At 33.3% G+C, this 27,206-nt stretch overlaps 1 protein-coding gene across 1 annotated transcript in view; it reads right to left on the bottom strand.

The window, feature by feature from the left end:
* LOC142222025 (uncharacterized) overlaps positions 1-27,206 on the bottom strand; it is a 681,854-nt gene that overhangs the window by 394,259 nt on the left and 260,389 nt on the right. The window contains exons 4-5 of the mRNA XM_075291949.1: positions 25,122-26,114; positions 9,019-9,725 (exon numbers count right to left, since the gene is read on the bottom strand). Of these exons, the coding sequence (XP_075148064.1) occupies positions 9,019-9,439 (421 nt within the window). The 5' untranslated portion in view covers positions 9,440-9,725; positions 25,122-26,114. The remainder of the gene's footprint in view (positions 1-9,018; positions 9,726-25,121; positions 26,115-27,206) is intronic.

Raw genomic sequence — 27,206 nt, 5'->3', positions numbered from 1 at the left:
GTTTTATTATTTTATTTTAGATGTTTATTTATTATTTTTTGATCACTCTTAGTAGCCACAATTTATTTCAAGCAAACATTAAATTTGTTTAAATTATTTATAGAAAATTTAGTCAAAATTTTATTTCTATAGAAAATTTTGTCAAAATTTCATTTCTATAGGAAATTTTGTCAAAATTTCATTTTTATAGGAAATTTTGTCAAAATTTCATTTCTATAGGAAACTTTGTCAAAATTTTATTTCTATAGAAAATTTGGCAAAATGTTATTTCTATAGAAAATTTTGTCAAAATTTTATATCTATAGGAAATTTTGTCATAATTTCATTTCTATAGGAAATACTGTCAAAATTTTATTTCTATAGAAAATTTAGTCAAAATTTTATTTCTATAGGAAATTTAGTCAAAATTTTATTTCTATAGGAAATTTGATCAAAATTTCACTTCTATTGGAAATTTTGTCAAAATGTAATATCTATAGCAAATTTTGTCAAAACTTCATTTCTATAGGAAATTTTGTCAAATTGAAATTTCTAAAGGAAATTTTGTCAAAACTTAATTTCTATAAGAAATTTTGTCAAAATTTCATTTCTATAGAAAATTTTATTTCTATAGGAAATTTTGTCAAAATTTCATTTCAATAGAAAATTTTGTCAAAATTTTATTTCTATAGGAAATTTTGTCAAAATTTTATTTCTATAGGAAATTTTGTCAAAATTTCATTTCTACAGGAAACTTTATCAAAATTACATTTATAGGAAATTTAGTCAAAATTTCATTTCTATAGGAAATTTTGTCAAAATTTCATTTCTATAGGAAATTTTGTCAAAATTTCATTTCTATAGGAAATTTTGTCAAAATTTCATTTCTATAGGAAATTTTGTCAAAATTATATTTCTATAGGAAAATTTGTCAAAATTTTATTTCTATAGAAAATTTTGTCAAAATTTTATTTCTGTAGAAAATTTTGTCAACCTTTTTTTCTATAGTAAAAATGTTATTTCTATTGAAATTTTTATCAAAATTTTATTTCTATAGTAAATTTTATCAAAATTTTATTTCAATAGAAAATTTTGTCAAAATTTTATTCCTATAGAAAATTTTGTCAAGATTTTATTTCTATAGAAAATTTTGTCAAGATTTTATTTCTATAGAATATTTTGTCAAAATTTCATTTCTATATAAAATTTTGTTAAAATTTCATTTGTATAGGAAATTTTGTCAAAATTTTATTTCTATAGGAGATTTTGTCTAAGTTTCATTTCTATAGGAAATTTTGTCAAAATTTCATATCTATAGGAAATTTTATCAAAATTTAATTTTTATAGGAAATTTTGTCAAAATTTCATTTCTATAGGAAATTTTGGCAAAATTTCATTGCTATAGGAAATTTTGTCAAAATTTCATTGCTATAGGAAATTTTGTCAAAATTTCATTGCTATAGGAAATTTTGTCAAAATTTCATTTTTATAGGAAATTTTGTCAAAATATCATTTCTATAGAAATTTTTGTAAACATTTTATTTCTAGAGAAAATTTTGTCAAAATTTCATTTCCAAAGAAAATTATGTCAAATTTTTATTTCTTGGGTAAATTTCCTAAGTACGTCTTAACATAGAGGAGGAATATTTTGCAAAGTCCACCAAAACATCAGGAATTATATCAATCTACCAAATAGTAAAAAATCTACCATTTTTGGTATAATTCTACCAACTGTGGCAACCGTGCTTATAACCCACATACAGTTGTGGCAAGAGAGAAGATATATGGAAGTGACGTACCACATGACTCAGATGTTCTGTGGTTACCGATACTTTCGAAAGTATCTGCATCGTATGGGAGGAATACAGCTCATAGAACTGTATTAACTGTATTTTTGAAGCTTGCGGCTGATGCCGAGCATACATTCATTAAATATATCCGATGAGCAAAACTACGGACAATGCTTTGAGATAATAATTCTCCATGAAATATAATTCAGATGATGCTACAGAGTGAAAGGAACTGGGAGGCCATAGGGCGTTTTGTTGAACTCCGTATGAAAAATTTTGTCATGGCCACGACTACATGATTAATGAAAGCTTGAATTTGGATGCGGACTAGAAAGAGATGGTCATGGACCACGTGGGGTACACCACAAAGTAATACGAAAACGCTCCCGAGGTGGATGGAGTCTAACATACGCGTGTAAGATGAGTCATGATCCCCTAAGATCTACAATGGAGACTATGGAAATTCGCTGTTGCATGCAATGAAACATATAGACCGGTATTTGGAATTTTCGTTTACGTATGAGAGACGTATGCGTTTTTTAGTTTTTCGTTCTCCCTCATAAAAATGAGTACTGAAAATTTGATTTTTTTATTACACAATAAATAAAAGTTTAGCCAAAACCGTGTTTAAATGATAAGGAATTGTATATAGAATTGGAGTAAGTACAAAAATTTAAAACAAAAATTCACAAATTTTGTCCACATGATGACAAACTATGATACGTCCCACAGACGTATGTTTAGCTTATCTGTGACTTTCAGTAGGTTAAGCTTTCTAGGGTTAGTAATACCAATTCCCTTCATTCCCCTGTCCAATAATCTCGTATAAAATAACTAAATTAAATTAAATTTAAATTTATTTAAATTTAATTAAAATTAAAAATAGATTAAAATCATAGTTAAAATTAAAAGTATTAAACATAATTAAATTGAATTAAATTAAATTAAAATGTAATGAAACTATATAAAATAAAATTAAATTAAATTAAAACCATGCCTTCAATCAAAGGCCTCTCATGATTTTAATTATACACCTACTTCTTTCCTTAATTTCCCCCAAATTACGCCAACAGAAACTTGTGGTTGCCTCTCATATTGAAGTGCAAATGCATTCACTGGCGCCTTCAATTGCTCTTTTCTACAGCCAACGCTTTTCGCTGCGGGTATTGTCCTTTGCAAGCCATAGTTAGTACGAGCAGTAGTTGTTATCGCTGTTTAATTGCTCAAAATTCGTCAACGACAATGACGACGGGCCAAAAAATACGAACGTTAAGTATTATACACTGCAAAAGGAACTAAAGCACTTAGTTTGTGATTTTCGCAAGTGCATTAAGCACCGTTAAGCCTGGCAAGGAACAACAAACAAACAAAAATAATGAACGAGACGAAAGGAAGAACAAAAAAACAAGCACCAGTGTCTAATACCAGCTTATACTGCTCAAGATCTTATAGTGATTGTTTGATGCCCCATCATCGTACATCACACCACCCCATACAAAGTGTGCAAAATCCAAGGGAGATTTGAAAAATTAATGTCCAGTGCCTTGGGTACCATTAATTTGTTGCTTCGTTGGCAGTGATTTGAGAGACATACGCACAAAAGATTTAATGGAATGGTTTGTCTACAATGTCATTCATGGTCGTTGAGATTGGCAAGGTGTTGGTTGATAAGTAATTTCGAATGTTGAACAATGACATTGGCTAATACGGATTAGAATATATTTTGGAAATTCAATGTAATCGACTTGCAATTTCCAAAATCTGCTTTAATTGAATTAACAAAAATAGGCCACAAAGGAATTTAAACTAAACCAGACAATTTTCCATGAATAAAATTCATAAATGCCATTGAACGTTAAATCAGTGTGGTTTAAATGAAGAGAAATATTTGAATAAGGCATGACAAATTATCATGGATGATATTTAAATCATAATTCGAAAGGAAGCAGTTTGTAATTCTGGGTTACGAAACTCTGGGTCAAATTTTTCATTGAATCTACCCAAAAATACATGATTGCCACCAAAACCTTAAAAAATACCTGAAACTTATATTTTGTTTCCTTCACATCGTGACATCTCATGCTATATTTCAACCTTAGGTGTATTTCCAGTCAATGGAAATTATTCCTATATCAGGAGTACGAACATTATTTCAATAACTTCACACAACAAATATTTTTTTGTCTTCAATCACGAAATTAATTAATCAAATTAATTTTTACTTGAAATGTCTTCAAACACAGAAATAATAGCATCAATTAAAAAATTAATTGAGAGTCAATTAAAAAATTAATTTATCCAATTAAAAAATTTAACATTTTTATACCCTCCACCATAAGATGGAGGGTATATTAACTTTGTCATTCCGTTTGTAACACATCGAAAGATTGTTCTAAGACCCAATAAAGTATATATATTTTGGGCCATATCGGACCACTTTTACGTATAGCCCCCATATAAACCGACTCTCAGATTTGGGTTGCGGAGCCTCTTGGAGGAGCAAAACTCATACGATTCGGTTGAAATTTGGTACATGGTGTTAGTATATGGTCTCTAACAACCATGCAAAAATTGGTCCATATCGGTCCATAATCATATATAGCCCCATATAAACCAATCCCCAGATTTGGCTTGCGCAGCCTCTAAGAGTAGCAAATTTCATCCGATCCGGCTGAAATTTGGTACATGGTGTAAGTATGTGGTCTCTAACAACTACGCAAAAATTGGTTCACATCGGTCCATAATTATACATAGCACCCATATAAACCGATTCCCAGATTTGAATTCCGGAGTTTCATGGATGAGTAAAATTCATCCGATTCGGTTGAAATTTGATACATGGTGTTAGTATATGGTCTCTAATAACCATGCAAAAATTGGTCCACATCAGTTCATAATTATATATAGCCCCCATATAAACCGATCCCCAGACTTGGCTTGCGCAGCCTCTAAGAGTAGCAAATTTCATCCGATCCGGCTGAAATTTGATACATGGTGTTAGTATATGGTCTCTAACAACCATGCAAAAATTGGTCCACATCAGTTCATAATTATATATAGTCCCCATATAAACCGATTCCCAGATTTGAATTCCGGAGTTTCATGGATGAGTAAAGTTTATCCGATTCGGTTAAAATTTGATACGTGGTGTTAGTTTATGGTCTCTAAAAACCATGCAGGAATTGGTCCATATTGGTCCGTCCATAAATATGTAGAACCCATATAAACCGATCCCCCGATTTGGCTTGCGGAGCCTCTACGAGAAGCAAATTTCAACCGATCCGACTGAAATTTGGTACATGGTGTAAGTATATAGTCTCTAACAACTACGCAAAAATTGGTCCACGTCGGCCCATAATTATATATAGCCCCCATATAAAACGATCCCCCGATTTGGCTTGCGGAATCTCTAAGAGTAGTAAATTTCATCCAATCCGGCTAAAATTTGGTACATGGTGTTAGTATATAGTTTCTAACTACCATGCAAAAATTGGTCCACATCGGTCCATAACTATATATAGCTCCCATATAAACCGATTCCCAGATTTGACCTTCGGAGTTTCATGGATGAGCAAAATTCATCAGATTCGATTAAAATGTGGTACGTCGTGTTAGTATATGGTCTCTAAAAATCATGCATAAATATGTAGCCCCCATATAAAGCGATCCCCATATTTGACCTACGAAGCCCCTTGGAAGAGCAAAATTCACCCGATCCGTTTGAAATTTCGTACGTGGTGTTAGTATAAGGTCTCTAACAACCATGCAAAAATTGGTCCATACTGGTCTTGATTATAAATAACCCCCATTTAAACTGATCCCCTGATTTGATTTCCGGAGCTCTTGGAGAAGCAAAATTCATCTGATTCGGTTGAAATTTGGTACTTGGTGAAATTTGGTACATTGCGCTAGTATATGGCCTCTAACAACCATTCCAAAATTGGTCCATATCGGACTATAGTTATATATAGCCGATCCCCAAAAATAATCTACCAAATTTTATTTCTATAGAAAATTTTGTCAAAATTTTATTTCTATAGAAAAATTTTTCAAAATGTTATTTCTATCGTTTTTTTTCAAAAATTGTATTTCTATAGAAAATTTTGTCAGAATTTTATTTCTATACAAAATTTTGTCAAAATTTTATTTGTGTATGAAATTTTGTCAATATTTTATTTTTATAGAAATGTTTGTCAAAATTTTATTTCTGTAGAAAATTTAATCAAAAGTTTATTTCTATAGAAAATTTTATTAAAGTGTTATTTCTACAGCAAATGTTGTAAACATTTTATTTGTATTGAAATTTAGTCAAAATTTTATTTCTATAGAAAAATTATGAAGTACCTCTTAGTTGTAGAGGAATATTATGGAAAATCTACCAAAACATCAAGAATTCTACCAATCAACCAAACTGTAAAAAAATCCACCAATTTAAGTAGAATTCTACCAACTGTGGCAACCGTGCTCACGCAACTTTACAGCCGTTGTTGCTGCTGGCTGTTTGGCTAATATGTCTAAAGATAATAGATGCAGCATAACATTAAGGGAATCTGTTCCTGTCTTAGTGAATGCACCAGTCTCGAAGCTTCTCTAAGTGGTTTCAATATAAAAATTGTTTTCTTAATTAAAAAAAATTAATTTAAAGATTCAAAACCTCGAGACGAATCGTTCGTCTAGAGTGAAACTAAAATAACTTTAAGTATATTCGCTACACTGACAAAAAATTTTGTCGTGAGTCCAAAAAATTCATGTCTTTAAAATGCAAATTTTGCGTAGCATAGAAGACGCATTTCTCTAATATAAAGTTTTTTTGCTTGTCCAAAAGACGATAAGCTTTTCATTGAAGTCGTACTATAATTAAGTGATTTGACTTAAAAATTGGCATCATAACAAGAAAGAAAAAATGCTTGGGCTAAGGCCAACTTGACTTTAATAATTTAGAAAAATTCTTTAAAATTAATGAAATTGTCTTTAAATTTGTTGTCTTTTTGCATCTTGACTACAAAGCAAAAAATGTTTCAAAAATAGGACATGTTTTTCAACACTTTATTTTAAAGACGTTTTTACTTGAAACATAACATAATTTTTACTGGAATTCGAGCCTGAATTTCGAATATAAAGTTGTCGTTAACCCGTTTTTAAAGGACTTTGATACCATATGAAGAAGAAAAAAACTGAAAAAACGAAAAATTAAAATTTGCTTCTTGTGTCTTAAAAGTATCTTTAATTGAATTCTCCGCTCGGAATCAATGCCACAATTGTTAAAGTAAAGACAAAATCTTTGGAAGCGGGCATGCTTTTTTTTCAGTGTACATGAAGTCAATATCTATCGAACACCAAAATAATTGTGATTTAACAGACTTTATTTCTCGAGATATAAAAGAATGATTTCTGACGTTTCGTTCACCCAGAAAAAGGGGCTCTAATGCCAACTGAACTTTATTTTAGTTTATGAAGATTAGTTGATTTTCGTTAAATTTTGCACAATATGAGTAAATGTTCCTTATTTGAATAATTTTTTGCTAACTTTATTGATGTGAACTAAAAATAAGACAAAAAAGTTGTATAGAAATATAGTGCACAATTTTACTACAAAATAAAATAGTTCATATTTTCCTAAAATGGCAGAAGTTTGCTTAAATTGAGTTCATCAGTCTCTCAAATGAGTAAATTTTACTAAAATTGTACCTGTCTTGAACTTCGTACAGCGCTAACAATTTAACAATTTTTAAATCCAATTTTTTCCTTCAACATATGAAATTTTCTTAAACAACAGAAAAAAATTAATTATTTTTAAACAAGTATATACGGCCGTAAGTTCGGCCAGGCCGAATTTTATGTACCCTCCACCATGGATTGCGTAGAAACTTCTACCAAAGACTGTCATCCACAAATTTGTACTCCCATGGTTGTTAAATATCATATACTACCACCACGTACCAAATTTCAACCAGATCGGATGAATTTTGTTTCTCGAAAAGGCACCGGAGGTCAAATCTGGGGATCGGTTTATATGGGAACTATATATATAATTATGGACTGATAGGAACCAATTCTTGCATGGTTGTTGGATACCATATACTAATATCAAGTACCAAATTTCAACCGAATGGGAAGAATTTTGCTCTTCCAACGGGCTCTGGAGGTCAAATCTGAGGATCGGTTTATATGGGGCCTATATATAATTATGGGCCGATACCGACCAATTTTTGCATGGGAGTTTGAGGCCATATATTAACACCACGTACCAAATTTCAACTGAATCAGACGAATTTTGATCTTCCAAGAGGCTCCGGAGGTCAAATCTGGTGATCGGTTTATATGGGGGCTATATATAATTATGGACCGATGTGTACCAATGTTTGCATGGATGTTAGAGACCATATACTAACACCATGTACCAAATTTCAGCCGGATCGGATGAAATTTGCTTCTCTTAGAGGCCTCGCAAGCCAAATCGGGGGATCGGTTTATATGGGGGCTATATATAATTATGGACCGATGTGGACCAATTTTTGCATGGTTGTTAGAGACCATATACTAACACCATGTACCAAAAATGAAATTTGCTTCTCTTAGAGGCCTTGCAAGCCAAATTTGGGGGTCCGTTTATATGGGGGCTATACGTAAAAGTGGACCGATATGGCCCATTTGCAATACCATCCGACCTACATCAATAACAACTACTTGTGCCAAGTTTCAAGTCGATAGCTTGTTTCGTTCGGAAGTTAGCGTGATTTCAACAGACGGACGGACGGACATGCTCAGATCGACTCAGAATTTCACCACGACCCAGAATATATATACTTTATGGGGTCTTAGAGCAATATTTCGATGTGTTACAAACGGAATGACAAAGGTAATATACCCCCCATCCTATGGTGGAGGGTATAAAAACATATTTTAAAGCAATCACTATAAACATTCTTTTGATTAGTATTTTTTTATTTCAAAGAAATTTTTCTTAAATAATGTGTAAATTGCTTTTCCTAAAATTTAGGTAGCATAATCTTTCTACCTTCTTCAGGTCAATACTTTCAGCAGAGTATGAATTGTACATTTCTATGAATTATTAATGCTAAATTAATGAAAACCCTAAAAAATGGCTAACCAAATTAAAGTTGCAACTAATAGTGACACCATCTATTGTCCTTTTTGATATGGTATATGTACATTTAAACATACTAAATTATTTATAAGCTTATATTGTCTTATATACAGATAATGAAAAGAAATCTTCAATACTCACCACTACATGATGTTAGAACAAATAACAATGCAACTATGAATAAATTACTATGGTTGAAGAGACTCGTTGAATTATTTCTCAGGCGACAATGTGTAGATTTGTTGCTTTGGAATGCTGCTGGAGGAGATACAAATTCTGTAGTGTGTGGTTGTGAAGTTTGCAATGGAGTCGTTGCTGTTGATAATTTCCCAGAAGTTGTTTCGTATGATACTCTGACAGTTGTTGAGGCTGATGATGCTTTTCTTTTGGCATTACCATTGCAGGCAATGCAGGACATCATGATTTTATTTTTATTAGAGTTCATGATGATGTTGTTGTTGCTGTTTTTCTTTCGATTGCAATGGGAGCAGGTGGTGGTATTATTTTTAAAACATTGAATGCTTTCATGCGACTGCATGAGATATTTTTGAGGGGTCAACATTTTGATTATTTGCCCCTTTTCAAAATAAATTATATATTTTTGTGGTACTTGTTTGAATTTATTTTTTATTTTTACAGTTGTATTTGATTAATTACGTTTTGTAAATTTGTTCACTCTTTAATTTCCTTGATATTTATGTTTTGGCTTATTTTTGGTGGTTTTACACTTTAACATATTTATTGAACACTTATCATAGGATTTAGAAGTTTATTTATAAACACATACGCTCGTCCCAAAGCTCTACCGATTATTCATATTTGTTTAGTCTAATCCCCGTTGGCTGCATCTGCAAAGGAAATATAGAAAAAAAAAATAAATCTTTAAGATAAATTGCAAATTGATATTTTATGACAGTCACAGCATAAACAATCGTCTGCATTTTTTAGGGAGGAAGCATTTATGATTGCCACATTATGATGGAATTAATGGGGAACAAGATTAAAAAGTAGTAGTACCGCACTGACTGGGATGTACCTATTGTCCAACAAATTTTGGGGTTATTATATTTTTTTGGGGAATATTTATTTTCAAAAAATGCGGTAAGTTCGGCCAGGCCGAATCTTATGTATGGATTGCATAGAAACGTGTACTGAAGACTTTCATCTTAAAACTTCTTAACAACGTCCTCTCAATTGTAAGTTAGTCCATACGGGATATATATTAAACAAAACAAGTATATACGGCCGTAAGTTCGGCCAGGCCGAAGCTTATGTACCCTCCACCATGGATTGCGTAGAAACATCTTATAAACACTACCATCCACCATCGAATTACTTAAGGTGCGGTAACACTTGCCGATGGCAAGGTATCTTAAATCCTCCTAACACCGTCTTCTAAATTATATGTAAGTCAATACGTGGTATATATTAAATCAAAAAAGATCGATCAAATACGTATATAATTCAGTTTGACAAAATTTTCTATAGACATAACATTTTGACAAAATTTTCTATATAAATAAAATTTTAACAAAATTTTCTATAGAAATAAAATTTTCAAAAAAAATTTATAGAAATAAAATTTTTACAAAATTTTCTACAGAAATAAAATTTTGACAAAATTTTCTATACCAATAAAATCTTGACAAAATTTTCTATAGAAATAAAATTTTGACAAAAGTTGCTATAGAAATAAAATTTTGACAAAATTTTCTATAGTAATAACATTTTGACAAAATTTTCTATAGAAATAAAAAATTGATAAAATTTTCTGTAGAAATATATATTTTCTATAGAAATAAAATTTTGGCAGATTATTTTTGGGGGTCGGCTATATATAACTATAGACCGATGTGGACCAATTTTTGCATGGTTTTTAGAGACTATATATCAACACCATGTACCAAATTTCAGCAAGATCGGATGAAATTTGCTTCTCTTAGAGGCTCCGCAAGCCAAATCTGAGGGTCCGTTTATATGGGGGCTATATATAATTATGAACCGATGTGGACCAATTTTTGCATGGTTGTTAGAGACCATATACTAACGCCATGTACCAAATTTCAACCGGATCGGATGAATTTTGCTCCTCCAAGAGGCTCCGCAAGCCAAATCTGGGGATCGGTTTATGTGGGTGCTATATATAATTATGAACCGATGTGGACCAATTTTTGGCATGGTTGTTAGAGGTTATATACCAAAACCATGTACCAAATTTCAGCTGGATCGGGTGAAATTGGCTTCTCTTTGAGGCTACGCAAGCCAAATCTGGGGATCGGTTTATATGGGGCTATATATAATTACGGACCGATGTGGACCAATTTTTGCATGGTTGTTAGAGACTATATAACAACACCATGTACCAAATTTCAGCAAGATCGTATGAAATTTGCTTCTCTTTGAGGCTCCGCAAGCCAAATCTGGGGATCGGTTTATATGGGGGCTATATATAATTATGAACCGATGTGGACCAATTTTTGCATGGTTGTTAGAGACCATATACTTACATCATGCACTAAATTTCAGCCAAATCTGAGCTTTGGTTTATATGGGGGCTATACGTCAAAGTAGTTCGATATGGCCCATTTTCACCACCGTCCGACCTACATCAATAACAACTACTTGTGCCAAGTTTCAAGTCGATAGCTTGTTTCGTTCGGAAGTTAGCGTGATTTCAACAGACGGACGGGCGGACATGATTAGATCGACTCAGAATTTCACCACGACCCAGAATATATATACTTTATGGGGTCTTACAGCAATATTTCGATGTGTTTCAAACGGAATGTCAAAGTTAATATACCCCCCATCCTATGGTGGAGCGTATAAAAACGACGAAATCGCTCAAGTAATGGGGGAGGCTTTTGAAAATCTGGCAATATAATACTGTAAGAGATACATGTTATTCTAGAAAAGATCGGCTAATTCATCAATTATAAATATGGGATTTTTGCTCCGGGAATGTTACGCCGGGAATTTGTGGTGCAATTAGGTACTATGTTAGTTGAGGCGAGGGTACTATGTTAGTTGAACCGATTAGAGTATCTGTCATCATTTATATTTTCAAGTAACCCGTTACAACGGAGAGTTTTGATAGGAAAGTATTATCTTTGGTTTATGGTAGTGGGTATTTAAGATTCAACCCGGCCGAACTTAAAGTCAAATCCAAATTTGGCAGACCATTCGAACTTTATATTAATAACGAGTTGCCGCAAAACACATTCAATCCAGTTGACTTGGCAACCTTAGCTACCATATGCATTATGCAGAGTTTATAAGTAGCTTATAAATCGAGTGATGTCTAAAATATAGTGTCTCATCTCTTAATGATATGGATATTGTGTAGTACTTCTAACACTTGAAATGCTTCTCTCGACTTCACACTTTCATTCATAAGATCTCTTGTGTGTTGTCATACACATAAACCATACACTTATATATATATAGCATACACATGACCGATATGCATATGATGAGTGTAAATGTGTGAGATAAATTTTATTTTATTTTTTTATTTCTCTCCTAAAGACAAACATAACTCATAGAGACTTGCTTTGAAGCACTACAACTATGGGATGAATTGCGTTTTAGCAGCATATGACTTCTTCCTGTGCTCGTAGCGGTGATGACACGCGCTAAAATTATATGGCTTTAGGGATGTTGTCGGCTGGCTGCCCGCCCAACCGTCTTTGGTGAATGATTATGTTAAAGATGTTTTAGAGGAGGATATTGTGGCAATACAAAATTTAAGAGCAATTTTCCGTTATTCACAAATGTTCTTATAATATTGAAGCAAAGGCACATGGATGGCTGTAAAATCTCGACTGACTATTTGACAACCTGTCTTGAAAACAGTTTGAATAGAATTGCATTGCCTTGATTGTATCCCCTTCGCTAGACAAAGTGAAAAACCGTCTGCAATTACCTGTATGTACAACAAAGTCTTTTATCTTGTAAACAATGGTATAGGCAAAATGTAACTTTGATAAAGTGTTTAAATCTCTTTGATGATGGAGTTTGTATTCACGGTGTATTATAGCCAGACTTAACTAAGTAAGAAACAGCTGAATTTGGTTGAATCGACTTTATGATATCCTAAACCCAGTGTTACCATTGTGCAACTTTAGTCGAGATTTGCAACTTTTCCAACGCCATGAGACGTTTTGTGCGACGTTATTAAAATATACGAAATGGGCGACTTTACTCGAATTCGTGCAAAATATTAAAGTTTATTCATTTTTCACAAATGGGGGAAAACAAAAATCACACAAAAATATTTCCAATTAAACGGTTATTTAAAGATGAAAACTTTTTTAATTAAAAAAAAACAAGCAAGGAACGTCTAAAGTCGGACGGGGCCGACTATACTATACCCCTCGCCACTTTGTAGATCTAAATTTTCGATACCATATCACATCCGTCAAATGTGTTGGGGGCTATATGTCCCAAATACATATTTGTCCCAAATAAATACATTTAAATATCACTCGATCTGGACAGAATTTGATAGACTTCTACAAAATCTATAGACTCAAAATTTAAGTGGGCTAATGCACTAGGGTCGAACACAATGTTAGTAAAAAACAAGTAAGGAAAGTCTAAAGTCTGGCGGGGCCGACTATATTATACCCTGCACCACTCTGTAGATCTAAATTTTCGATACCATATCACATCCGTCAAATGTGCTGGGGGCTATATATAAAGGTTTGTCCCAAATACATACATTTAAATATCACTCGATTTGGACAGAACTTGATAGACTTTTAGAAAATCTATAGACTCAAAATTTAAGTTGGCTAGTGCACTAGGGTGGAACACAATTTTAGTAAAAAATATGGGAAACATTTAAATCTGAAGCAATTTTAAGGAAACTTTGCAAAAGTTTATTTATGATTTATCGCTCAATATAAAGGGTGATTTGTTCAGAGCTTGATAACTTTTTTTTTTTAAAAAAACGCATAAAATTTGCAAAATCTCATCGGTTCTTTATTTGAAACGTTAGATTGGTCCATGACATTTACTTTTTGAAGATAATTTCATTTAAATGTTGACCGCGGCTGCGTCTTAGGTGGTCCATTCGGAAAGTCCAATTTTGGGCAACTTTTTCGAGCATTTCGGCCGGAATAGCCCGAATTTCTTCGGAAATGTTGTCTTCCAAAGCTGGAATAGTTGCTGGCTTATTTCTGTAGACTTTAGACTTGACGTAGCCCCACAAAAAATAGTCTAAAGGCGTCAAATCGCATGATCTTGGTGGCCAACTTACCGGTCCATTTCTTGAGATGAATTGTTCTCCGAAGTTTTCCCTCAAAATGGCTATAGAATCGCGAGCTGTGTGGCATGTAGCGCCACCTTGTTGAAACCACATGTCAACCAAGTTCAGTTCTTCCATTTTTGGCAACAAAAAGTTTGTTAGCATCGAACGATAGCGATCGCCATTCACCGTAACGTTGCGTCCAACAGCATCTTTGAAAAAATACGGTCCAATGATTCCACCAGCGTACAAACCACACCAAACAGTGCATTTTTCGGGATGCATGGGCAGTTCTTGAACGGCTTCTGGTTGCTCTTCACTCCAAATGCGGCAATTTTGCTTATTTACGTAGCCATTCAACCAGAAATGAGCCTCATCGCTGAACAAAATTTGTCGATAAAAAAGCGGATTTTCTGCCAACTTTTCTAGGGCCCATTCACTGAAAATTCGACGTTGTGGCAGATCGTTCGGCTATTCATGATGAAATGTCAAAGCATACTGAGCATCTTTCTCTTTGACACCATGTCTGAAATCCCACGTGATCTGTCAAATACTAATGCATGAAAATCCTAACCTCAAAAGAATCACCCTTTATATGCATTAGAAGTTTAGGAAAATTAGAGTCATTTTTACAACTTTTTGACTAAGCAGTGGGGATTTTAAAAGGAAAATGTTGGTATTTTGACCATTTTTGTCGAAATCAGAAAAACATATATATGGGAGCTATATCTAAATCTGAACCGATTTCAACCAAATTTGGTACGCATAGTTACAATGCTAATTCTACTCCCTGTGCAAAATTTCAACTAAATCGGAGCAAAAAATTGGCCTCTGTGGTCATATGAGTGTAAATCGGGCGAAAGCTATATATGGGAGATATATCTAAATCTGAACCGATTTCAACCAAATTTGGCACACATAGCTACAATGCTAACTATACTTCCTGTGCAAAATTTCAAGTAAATCGGATTAAAAAATTGGCCTCTGTGGTCATATGAGTGTAAATCGGGCGAACGATATATATGGGAGCTATATCTAAATCTGAACCGATTTCAATAAAATTTGGCACACTTGACTACACTACTAATTGTACTCCTACTGCAAAATTTCAACCAAATTGGGGTAAAACTCTGGCTTCTGGGACCGTATTAGTCCATATCGGGCGAAAAATATATATGGGAGCTATATGTAAATCTGAACCGATTCCAATAAAATTTGGCACACTTGACTATGGTACTAATTGTTCTTCTTGTTTTAAGCAAATTACGGTAAAACTCTGACTTCTGGGGTCATAAAAGTCCATATCGGGCGAAATATATATATATATATATATATATATATATATATATATATATATATATATATATATATATATATATATATATATATATATATATATATATATATATATATATATATATATATATATATATATATATATATATATATATATATATATATATATATATATATATATATATATATATATATATATATATATATATATATATATATATATATAAGCTATATCTAAATCTGAACCGATTTCTCCCAAAATCAATAGGGTTCTATTCTGGGCCAAAACACATACTTGTGTCAAATTTGAAGTCGATTGGACTAAAAAAGCGACCTAGACTTTGATTAAAATGTGTTCACGGACAGATGGACATGGCTATATCGACTCAGGAGCCCAACCTGAGCATTTTTTCCAAAGACACCATGTGTCTATCTCGTATCCTTCTGGGTATTGCAAATATATGCACTAACTTATAATACCCTGTTCCACAGTGTGGTGCAGGGTATAACAAGTAAGGAAAGTCTAAATTCGGATGGGGCCGACTATATTATACCCCTCGCCACTACGTATATCAGAATTTTTGATACACCTTTAAATTTGTTGGGAGCTATATAAAGGTTTATATTGGGAGCCACCGTGGTGCAATGGTTAGCATGCCCGCCTTGCATACACAAGGTTGTGGGTTCGATTCCTGCTTCGACCGAAAACCAACAAGTTTTTCAGCGGTGGACAATCCCACCTCAGTAATGCTGGTGACATTTCTGAGGGTTTCAAAGCTTCTCTAAGTGGTTTCACTGTAATGTGGAACGCCGTTCGGACTCGGCTATAAAAAGGAGGTCCCTTGTCATTGAGCTTAACATGGAATCGGGCAGCACTCAGTGATAAGGGAGAAGTTCACCAATGTAGTATCACAATGGAATGAATAATCTAAGTGAGCCTGATACATCGGGCTGCCACCTAACCTAACCTAAGGCTTATATTCCCATAAATATTTATACAAATATTATACAAATATTTAAATATGAATTGATTTGGACAATTTTCCAAAATATATTCATACAAAATCTAAATTGTTTAATGACCAGGATGTTAGTAAAAAATATTGGAAATATTTAAATAATTTATCGGAAATATTTAAATAATTTATTTAAATAATTTAACGAATACGAATATAGGTAGATTTGAATCATTTAAGCTATTTTGCGGTTTAGCAGTGGCGATTTTACAAGGACAATGTGGGTATTTTGGACATATTTTTATAAAACCTGAAGAACATATAATGGAGCTTGGCCTCATTCTGAGATAATTTTGACTAAATATGGCACACATTGCTAAAATTTTATGTGCACTCTCTGTGCAAGACTTCAAAATTTTCGAAATTAAACTTTGGCCTCCTTGTCATATATATAGGAGTTATATCTAAATCCGCATAACAAGAATGATAATTCTACTTTCTATGCAAAACTACAGAATGAAATTTTGTCGATCAGAAGAAAGATGGGTATGAAATCTATATCTAAATCTGAACCAATTTAGTTGTATAGTCAAAATGTTACATCCATTCCCTGTGCACAATTTCAAGTAAATCGGAATAAAACATTGACCTCTGGGACTATAGGAGTGTAATTCGGGCGAAAACTATATATGGGAGCTATATCTAAATCTGAAACGATTTCAACCAAATACGCTGTGAATATTTATAATGTTAATTGCTCTCCTTGTGACAAATGTCACATAACTCGGAGTAAAACTTTGGCCCTGGGGCCATAGGAGTGTAAATCGGGCGAAAGCTATATATGGAAGCTATATCTAAATCTGAAACGATTTCAACCAAATACGATGTGAATATTTATAATGTTCATTCTACTCCCTGTGCAAAATTTCTCGTAAAACGGAATAAACCATTGGCCTCTGGTGTTATAGGAGTGTAAATCGGGCGAAAACTATATATGGGAGCTATATCTGAAACTGAACCGATTAGACTGATATTCTGCAAAATTTACGAGACTCACAAAATGTTCCAATATATGAAATTGAAAGAAGATCGATTGATTAATACGTCATTTATGACCGGATCGGTTATAAATATGTATGGCAGCTATACCTAAATCTGAACTGATTTTTCAATAGGGACTGGCTTTGAGCCAAAAAAAAGTCCCTATGCCAAATTTCAGAACGATCGGACTTAAACTGCGAGCTGGATTTTGCACAAAAAAATACACGAACAGACAGACGGACATCGCTAAATCAACTCAGAATTTAATTCTAAGACGATCGGTATACTAAAAGATTGATCTATGCTATGACGGCGTTACATACAAATGCACAAACTTATTATAGCCTGTAATTGATAGAATTAAACTTTTAATCAAACTAGAAACATTATGCCCATTAAGTCCATTATTGATTACTGATAGATTTTAATCTTTCCCTCCACCGTAGGATAGGGGGTATATTAACTTTGTCATACCGTCTAAGAAATATTGCTCTAAGATCCCATAAAGTATATATATTATGGGTCGTGAAATTTTGAGTCGATCTAGCTATGTCCGTCTGTCTGGCTGTCCGTCCGTATGTGGAAATCACGCTAAATTCCAAACGAAACAAGCTATCGACTTGAAACTTGGCACAAGTAGTTGTTATTGATGTAGGTCGGATGTTATTGCAAATGGGCCATATCGGACCACTTTTACGTATAGCCCCCATATAAACCGATCCCCAGATTTGACCTCCAGAGCCTCTTGGAGGAGCAAAATTCATCCCATTCGGTTGAAATTTGGTACGTGGTGTTAGTATATGGTATCTAACAACCATGCAAAAATTGGTTCATATCGGCCCATAATTATATATAGCCCCCATATAAACCGATCCCCAGATTTGACCTCCAGAGCCTCTTAGAGGAGCAAAATTCATCCGATCCGGTTGAAATTTGGTACGTGGTGTTAGTATATGGTCTCTAACAACCGTGCAAAAATTGGTCCATATCGGTCCATAATTGCCCTCATATAAATCGATCCCCAAATTTGACCTCCGGAACCTCTGGAGGAGCAAAATTCATCCCATTCGGTTGAAATTTGGTACATTACGCTAGTATATGGCCGCTATCAGCCATGCAAAAATTGGTCCATATCGGTCCATAGTTATATATAGCCGATCGCCAATCACACAAAAATTGGTCTAAAAATAATCTACCAAAATTTTATTTCTATAGAAAATTTCGTCAAATTTTTATTACTATAGACAATTTTGTCAAAATTTTATATCTATAGAAAATTTTGTGAAAATTGTATTTCTATAGAAAATTTTGTCAAACTGAATTATATACGTCTTTAATCGGCCTTTTTTTTTGTTTAATATATTCCCCGTATGGACTAACTTACAATATAGAAGACGGTGTTAAGAAGTTTTAAGATACCTTGCCAACGGCAAGTGTTACCGCAACCCAAGTGATTCGATTGTGGATGACAGTCCTTAGAAGAAGTTTCTACGCATTCCATGTTGGAGAGTACATAATATTCGTCCTGGCCGAACTTACGGCCGTATATACTTGTTTTTTAATTAAAATTTTAATTGATACAATGATGGTTAGGTTAGGTTAGGTGGCAGCCCGATGTATCAGGCTCACTTAGACTATTCAATCCATTGTGATGCCACATTGGTGAATTTCTCTCTTATCACTGAGTGCTGCCCGATTCTATGTTAAGCTCAATGACAAGTGACCTCCTTTTTATAGCCTACTTCGGCGTTCCACATTGCAGTGAAACCACTTAGAGAAGCTTTGTAACCCTCAGTCACCAGCATTACTGAGGTGGGATATCCACCGCTGAAAAACTTTTGGTGTTCGGTCGAAGCAGGAATCGAACCCACGACCTTGTGTATGCAAGGCGGGCATGCTAACCATTGCACCACGGTGGCTCCCAATACAATGATACGGTGATACAAAGTCATTTTAAAAATATTTATTTATTTTTCATTTATTTATTAACTCGATTTTGTAATTTAAAGCCTTGGGCCGATATACTCGTATATATAGGTTAAATAATATTATTGGGAAATTTTTAATCTTTAATTTAAAATTTATTTGAAACAATCAATCTTTTAATCAAACTAAAAACGTTAAGGCAATGAAAATAGTTTTATGTCTAACGTTTAATTATAAAAAAAAATTTTTCAATGGAATCAATTAAATTTTAATTTTTGAATCAATTATGTTTTTGATGCTCAATTAAAGACATTCTCAAACGTTTGAAAAAAACGCCTATTTAATTTACGCTACCAATATGACTTTTTCAGTGTAATTCTAAAACATCTGATGGTTCAAAGGACAAAGTGTGTAACAGAGGGTACGAAAGATTCGAATAAACTAAAACAAAATCCGTCTATATGTTTCTTCAGTTCCGTTAACCCACTTGTCCTCTCGAACTCCTTAAGAGTTTACCCAACTACAGAGTGTTGGCAAAACAATTTATTAAAGGCATTTTTCTGGTAGACGTTTTGCATTCATTTCAGCAGGCACTACAACAGGCAAATTAATTAGTTTCAATCCGTTGTTGTCATAATTAATAATTTCCTGCCTCAAATAATAATAATGCTGATGATGCTGGATGCCACTGCTGTTCCCTACCACACTACCACTACTCTAGGATGTTGGATGTTGATAATAATGATGCTCCTCTGATGGTGAGATGGTGATGACTGCTGCATGTGCTCGATTACTAACCAAACCAAAGAACGAGCAATAGCTGCCGCCGCAGCAATATCTCTTTGCGCCACAAATGTTTGGTTGGTGGGATTATGCTAATTTTAATGGTTTCCCATAAATTTTCCTTATAACTATATACATTTATAAAAAAAAAAAACCAAACCAAAACCAAACAAAAACAAAATTAAATGTTACTTTAATGTGTTTAAGAAGGAAGAAAATTAATGCACCATTTTGTTTCGATTCACTCTTTCACTTGAGAATCATGATGGTAAATTACTCGATGGAATAGAATCGAGATATCTTTTATAAATTGGGAAATTCTTTAAGGAGTTGTATTTTTGATGATATAATTAAAAACAAATAATGGAATAAATTTTCATTTAGAATAATGATGGTTGGAAACAATTGACTATTTACTATTTATAGAAATTACTTTCGCTTTGTTTGCATATCTACTTGGTATGGGCAAAAATTTAAGAGATGACTCTCATTTTATTTATTTAAATATAGAATATTTTGTTAGGATCTATACAAATATCCATCGGGTTATAATGACTTTGATCTGTATGATCATGGGTCTAAGATATATACACTGATAAAAGGCATGACAAATTGAAAGTGTTATTATAACTAAATGAAATGTACACAGATGAAAATAAGTTTGAGAACCGACAACTTTCGTTGGAAAAACAACGACAAAATTTGTTAATTTTCCTGCAACAAATTAATTTGTAATTTTAATAACCATTATTACAAATAAGTTGTTAGCAATCATTACCATAGGTTAGGTGGCAGCCCGATGTTCACTTAGACTATTCAGTCCATTGTGATACCACATGGTGAACTTCTCCCTTATCACTGAGTGCTGCCCGATTTCATGTTAAGCTCAATGACAAGGGACCTCCTTTTTATAGCCGAGTCCTAACGGCGTTCCACATTCCAGAGAAACTACTTAGAGAATCTTTGATACCATCAGAAATGTCACCAGCATTACTGAGGTGGGATAATCCACCGCCGAAAAACATTTTGGTGTTCGGTCAAAGCAGGAATCGAACCCACGACCTTGTGTATGCAAGGCGGGCATGCTAACCATTGCACCACGGTGGCTCCCTAATTCCGAGCCAAAGATGCGGCTTCTTTAAAATAAAGAAATTTTGTAGCGACCTATCTGGCTTTAAATCTAGGATCAATAAAATTAAAATTAGGATACAGACCTCATTTATCAAATCTTCATTCTCTTTTCGCGGTTTATTAAGTACTTTTACTCACGTACAAACAAATGCCAGTTTAAAATCCAAATTATAATGGATACGTTGAAGTATAAAATGTTTTCTTAATTCCAAAAAAACTTTAAACCAAAGATGATAACTCCTCAAAATAAGTCTTATCCTATATTTGAAGCGTTTTTATCTTAAATCTAAAGATTCAATATTTCCGTTAATTTAAGGATTTCTTTAGCCTTAGTTCAAATACCCATGCAAAAATTGGTCCACATCGGTCCATAATTATATATAGCCCCCATATAAACCGATCACCAGATTTGACCTCCGGAATCTCTTGGAAGAGCAAAATTCATCTGATTCAATTGAAATTTGGTACGTGCTGTAAATATATAGCCTCAAACACCCATGAAAAAATTGGTCGAAATCGGTCCATAATTATATATAGCCCCCATATAAACCGATCCCTAGATTTGACCTCTGGAGCTCCTTGGAAGAGCATAATTCATCCGATTCGGTTGACATTTGGTATGTGATATTAGTGTATGGTATCCAACAACCATGCAGGAATTGGTTCATATCAGTCCATAATTATATAGCCCCCATATAAACCGATCCCATGACGTTCGGTGCCTTTTGGAGAAGCAAAATTCATCAGGTCTGGTTGAAATTTGATACATGATGTTGGTATATGGTCCATAATAATATATAGCCCCCATATAAACCGATCCCCCGATTTGGCTTGCGGAGCCTCTAAGAGAAGCTACTTTCATCCGATCCGGCTGAAATTTGGTGCATGGTGTTAGTATATAGTCTCTAACAACCATGCAAAAATTGGTTCACATCGGTCCATAATTATATAGCCCCCATATAAACAGATCCCCCGATTTGGCTTGCGGAGCCTCTAAGAGAAGCAAATTTCATCCAATCCGGTTGAAATTTGGTACATAATGTTGGTATATGGTCTCTAACAACCACGCGAAAATTGGTCCACATCGGTACATAATTATAGTTATATAGCAGCCAATCCAATCCGGTTGAAATTTGGTACGTGGTGTTAGTATATGATCTCTAATAACCATGCCAGAATTGGTCCATATCGGTCCATAATTATATATAACCCCCATATAAACCGATAACCAGATTTGGTTTGTGGAGCCTCTAAGAGAAGCATATTTCATCCGATAGTCTCTAACAACCATACAAAAATTGGTCCACATCGGTCCATAATTATATATAGCCCTCATATAAACAGATCCCCGATTTGGCTTGCGGAGCCTCTAAGAGAAGCAAATTTCATCCAATCCGGTTGAAATTTGGTACATAATGTTGGTATATGGTCTCTAACAACCACGCGAAAATTGGTCCACATCGGTACATAATTATAGTTATATAGCAGCCAATCCAATCCGGTTGAAATTTGGTACGTGGTGTTAGTATATGATCTCTAATAACCATGCCAGAATTGGTCCATATCGGTCCATAATTATATATAACCCCCATATAAACCGATAACCAGATTTGGTTTGTGGAGCCTCTAAGAGAAGCATATTTCATCCGATCCGGCTGAAATTTGGTACATGGTGTCAGTATATGATCTCTAATAACCATGCAAAAATTGGTCCACATCGGTTCATATATAGCTCCCATATAAACCACCTATATTGACGTCGGAGTCTCTTGGAAGACCAAAATTCATCTGATTCAGTTGAAATTGGTACGTGGTGTTAATATACGGCCTCAAACAGCCATGAAAAAATTGGTCGAAATCGATCCATATTTATATATAGCCCCCATATAAACCGATCCCTAGATTTGACCTCCGGTGCCTTTTGGAGAAGCAAAATTCATCGGATTCGGTTGACATTTGGTACATGGTGGTAGTATATGATATTTAACAACCATGTCAAAAGTGGTCCATATCAGTCCATAAGCATATATACCCCCCATATAAACCGATCCCGAGATTTAGTTTTGGAGCCGTTGGAGTCAGTTGAAATTTGGTACATTGTGCTAGTATATGGTCGTTAACAACCATGCCTAACTAGGTCCATATCGGTCTATAGTTATATATAGCCCTCAGATAAATCGATCTCCAATCACACAAAAATTGGTCCATTTCAAGTTCATAATTGTGTATAGCCCCCATATAAGCGAACCCCATATTTCAATTCTGGCTCTCTACGTACCGTGCCAAAGGATATATCGATTCGTAGTTATTTGTAGACTTTTTTGTCTAATATATACCAGGTATGGACTAACTGACAGTCCTTCGTAAAACTTTCTACGTAATCCATGGTGGAGGGTACATAAGATTCGGCCTGGCCGAACTTAAGGCCGTATATACTTGTTTCTTTATATTTAGATCATTATTGCTTTTCGAGAAGGATGCATTTCATAAATGGTGGTAAAATTGTCACAAAAATTTTCGTTAATTAATCTAGTCTCAAAATTTGGAATACAATTCAATTTCGTTGCACCAAAAAAAAGTTAACTGTTTTATAGGAAGAATGAACTACCTCGCACGAAAATTGCACTAAATTTTAATCCACATTTTGAGATTTCCACAAAACGTTGTTAATACCAGGAAAGTTGAATGCCCTGTTGTAATTTGTTAACTGCAGTTCACGAAATTACATCCCAAAAATAAAGAAGAAAATCATTAGCGCCAAATCATGACAATTTTAACCACACATTAGTTAGGTTAGGTTAGGTTATTTATGTGGCAGCCCGATGTATCAGGCTCACTTAGACTTTCAGTCCATTGTGATGCCACATGGTGAACTTCTCTTTTATCACTGAGTGCTGCCCGATTCCATGTTAAGCTCAATGACAAGGAACCTCCTTTTTATAGCCGAGTCCTAACGGCGTTCCACATTCCAGTGAAACTACTTAGAGAATCTTTGATACCATCAGAAATGTCACCAGCATTACTGAGGTGGGATAATCCACCGCTGAAAAACGTTTTGGTGTTCGGTCGTAGCAGGAATCGAACCCACGACCTTGTGTATGCAAGGCGGGCATGCTAACCATTGCACCACGGTGGCTCCCACACAGTAGTTCATTCTTACTATTTTTGAGAATCGTACGAAAATCTTCTTTTGCTTTAGTTCATATTGAACATATGTGTACGGTCATTGAACTTTATACCCACACACACAAAAAAAAAATCTGATTCAATCACGAAATTAATTGATCCAATTAATTTTTAATTGAAATGTCTTCAATCACAGAAATGATAGTATCAATTAAAAAATTAATTGAAGGTCAATTAAAAAGTTAATTGATCCAATTAAAAAATTAATTGGTACTATTATTTTTGTTATTGATTTTTGTTTCAATTAAAAAAATTTTTAAATCAATTAATTTTTTAATTGAATATTTTTTAAAACTCAATTAAAATTTTAATTGGAAAATTTTTCGTGAAATTTTTTTGTGTGCACATTTAGTTCATAAAATTTTTGTGGAAAATTTCGATAAAAATAATAAAATTTAGCTTCTAGCAAATATTTTTTTTCCATTAAAAATAAGTTAAATTTTGAGTTAGTGTAACCACGAAAATTTTTTTTCTGTGTGTTATTTTTCTTTTTTTCAGTATGTCTATTAGCACACCTCCAGCAGTCCATGGTGCGGCGTATGTAAGAATCGGTTTGGTCGATGTTGCAGACATATATATTTCTTTTCCACTTAGTTTTCATGCAATACTATGGGTGCATTTACCCTACTTTTACTCTAACACTGTGACTTATTACAGAAAGGAGGTATACATACCGGCTTTTAACATATCACTTTATTCCTTGCATCTCTGCGCTAATTTATTTGCTTTCAAGCAATTCAATTAAAAATATTGTAATAACTATTTTGTTCCTTTGTAAATGCATATTTCACTCAATCGGAAAGTTCTTGCAATTAAAGCTTTTCTCATTCAACTTTAAAATGAAAACAAACTTGCTATTATTCTAAGCACAATTTTCAATTATAGTTGATGTGTTTCTTTTTCATAACATTAAAAATATATTATAGTTTGTTGCTTTTGACTTTGGTTTTTTGTTAAATATTTTCACTTTATTGGATTTTTCTAGAAATGCAATTGTTTTCGTTTTTTTATTAAGCAAAGAACCGTATGAAAAAAAAAAGCTTCAAACGGAAAAATCTGGCTCAAATAAAATTTTTGCCGGCATCGAAACGTTTTAGATCATTTATTTCACTTGTCATAACACTGAAATACATTGGCAGTTGAATTAAACCAGTAATCGATGGTATTCATCCTTGCAGGACTAACGTCGATGCGATGCTAAAGGATATTCCGTTTGGTGTTTTTGATGTTGCAATTTTCATGCGAGTTGATGTTGGTAGATTTTTTTTTGGGTTTTTTGCTGTTGGTTTTTTCGGTTTAATTTAGGTTATGTTTGTGTGATGTTAACAATTTCCATCTGCACATACACACATATATATATAGTCAGTATATGTTTGTGCATATATATATGTATGTTATATAGTTTTTGTAGATTTGCTAGGATTTTTGTATAATCTTTTTTTATTTGTTTATTATTTTTTTTTTTTTATTTTTGGTATTAGTCAGTCGTTTTCACCCACTTGTTTTTATTTATTTATATTGATTTCATTTGTTCTGCATAGTCACAATTCTAGCATCCTATGTTGATATTTTTTTGTTGTATACACATATTTGCTTCTCTATATATTGCACTATATTCATAAATTTTCATTTATTTTTTTGCACTTGACAAACATAAGTTGAGTTTACTGCAAATAGAGAATGAGAGAAAAAATTAAAGCAATTTTTTTTTGTTTGCTTGTTTAATGTTTGCTATAAAATATCTTAAATGTTTGTCTAGATTTATGATAAATAAAGAAAAAAGTAACAAGGTGATATATTTACAAATATATGATAGGCAGGTGTTTTATATTAAAAAAAAATTCAATATTCAAATATGTGTTGAATATTCTTAAATAAGCAAGAAACACCTTAACAATAAATTGAAAATACGAAATTAAATAGTTAGCGAATAAATGGATTTTTAAAATTTTTAATGTAAAAAGTATCAAAAAATGCTCCATATTAACCTGTTTATCAAAAGTCATCTTTATAAGGGTTATGGGCCGATATGGACCAATTTATGCGTGGTCTTAGGGGGTTGTATACTAACATTACTAGGGTGTTCAAAACTCGACCCCGGTTAATTAAATTACACAAAACGAAACCGGATAGTGAAAAAATTGGCATTTTCAATTAATAGCAAGAACCAGGTTTTGACCACCGATTAACTGGTTTTTGAAATTTTTTGAAAAATGAAATTTCGACTTTGTCATTTGTTTTATTCGAAAGTTGAACTTTTTGAAAAGCGGTATTGCAAATTACAACACGTTTTCACTAAGTAACACAAAATAATCTTCGGTAGAATTTCTTCACATTCTTCGGTAGAACTGAAAAGATAAATTATTTGCCTTGCACGAAGTTCCTCTTTGTTTTAATATGCTTTCTTTGAGGACAAATAAGCCTTAAATTATTAGAAGTACTGTAACGATTCTCTCAATTCTGTTTTATTTGATTTTAAAGAAAATTTTTAAAGTCAAAAGGAAAGGTCGTTTGTCTAAAATTTCGTTCCTCAGAAAAGAATTTTTTTTTTCCAGTATATACAATAAACTGAAGACGTATAGTTCGATATCGACCATCAGTAAACGAGTATTTCCATAAAAATTAAGGGAAAATATCATTTGGAAAGGAAACACCTTTGTGACACTAATTTTTTCTGTTACACTGGAAATACAACATAGATTTTTCCCTACATTGCATAACAAATTTCAATCGATTCGTATTAAATTTGCTCCTCTAAT

Source organism: Haematobia irritans, chromosome 1 (assembly GCF_050003625.1).
Source record: "Haematobia irritans isolate KBUSLIRL chromosome 1, ASM5000362v1, whole genome shotgun sequence".
NCBI lineage: Eukaryota > Metazoa > Arthropoda > Insecta > Diptera > Muscidae > Haematobia > Haematobia irritans.
The sequence above is the reverse complement of the archived record's forward strand: the minus strand, read 5'-3'. Positions and strand labels throughout refer to the sequence as shown.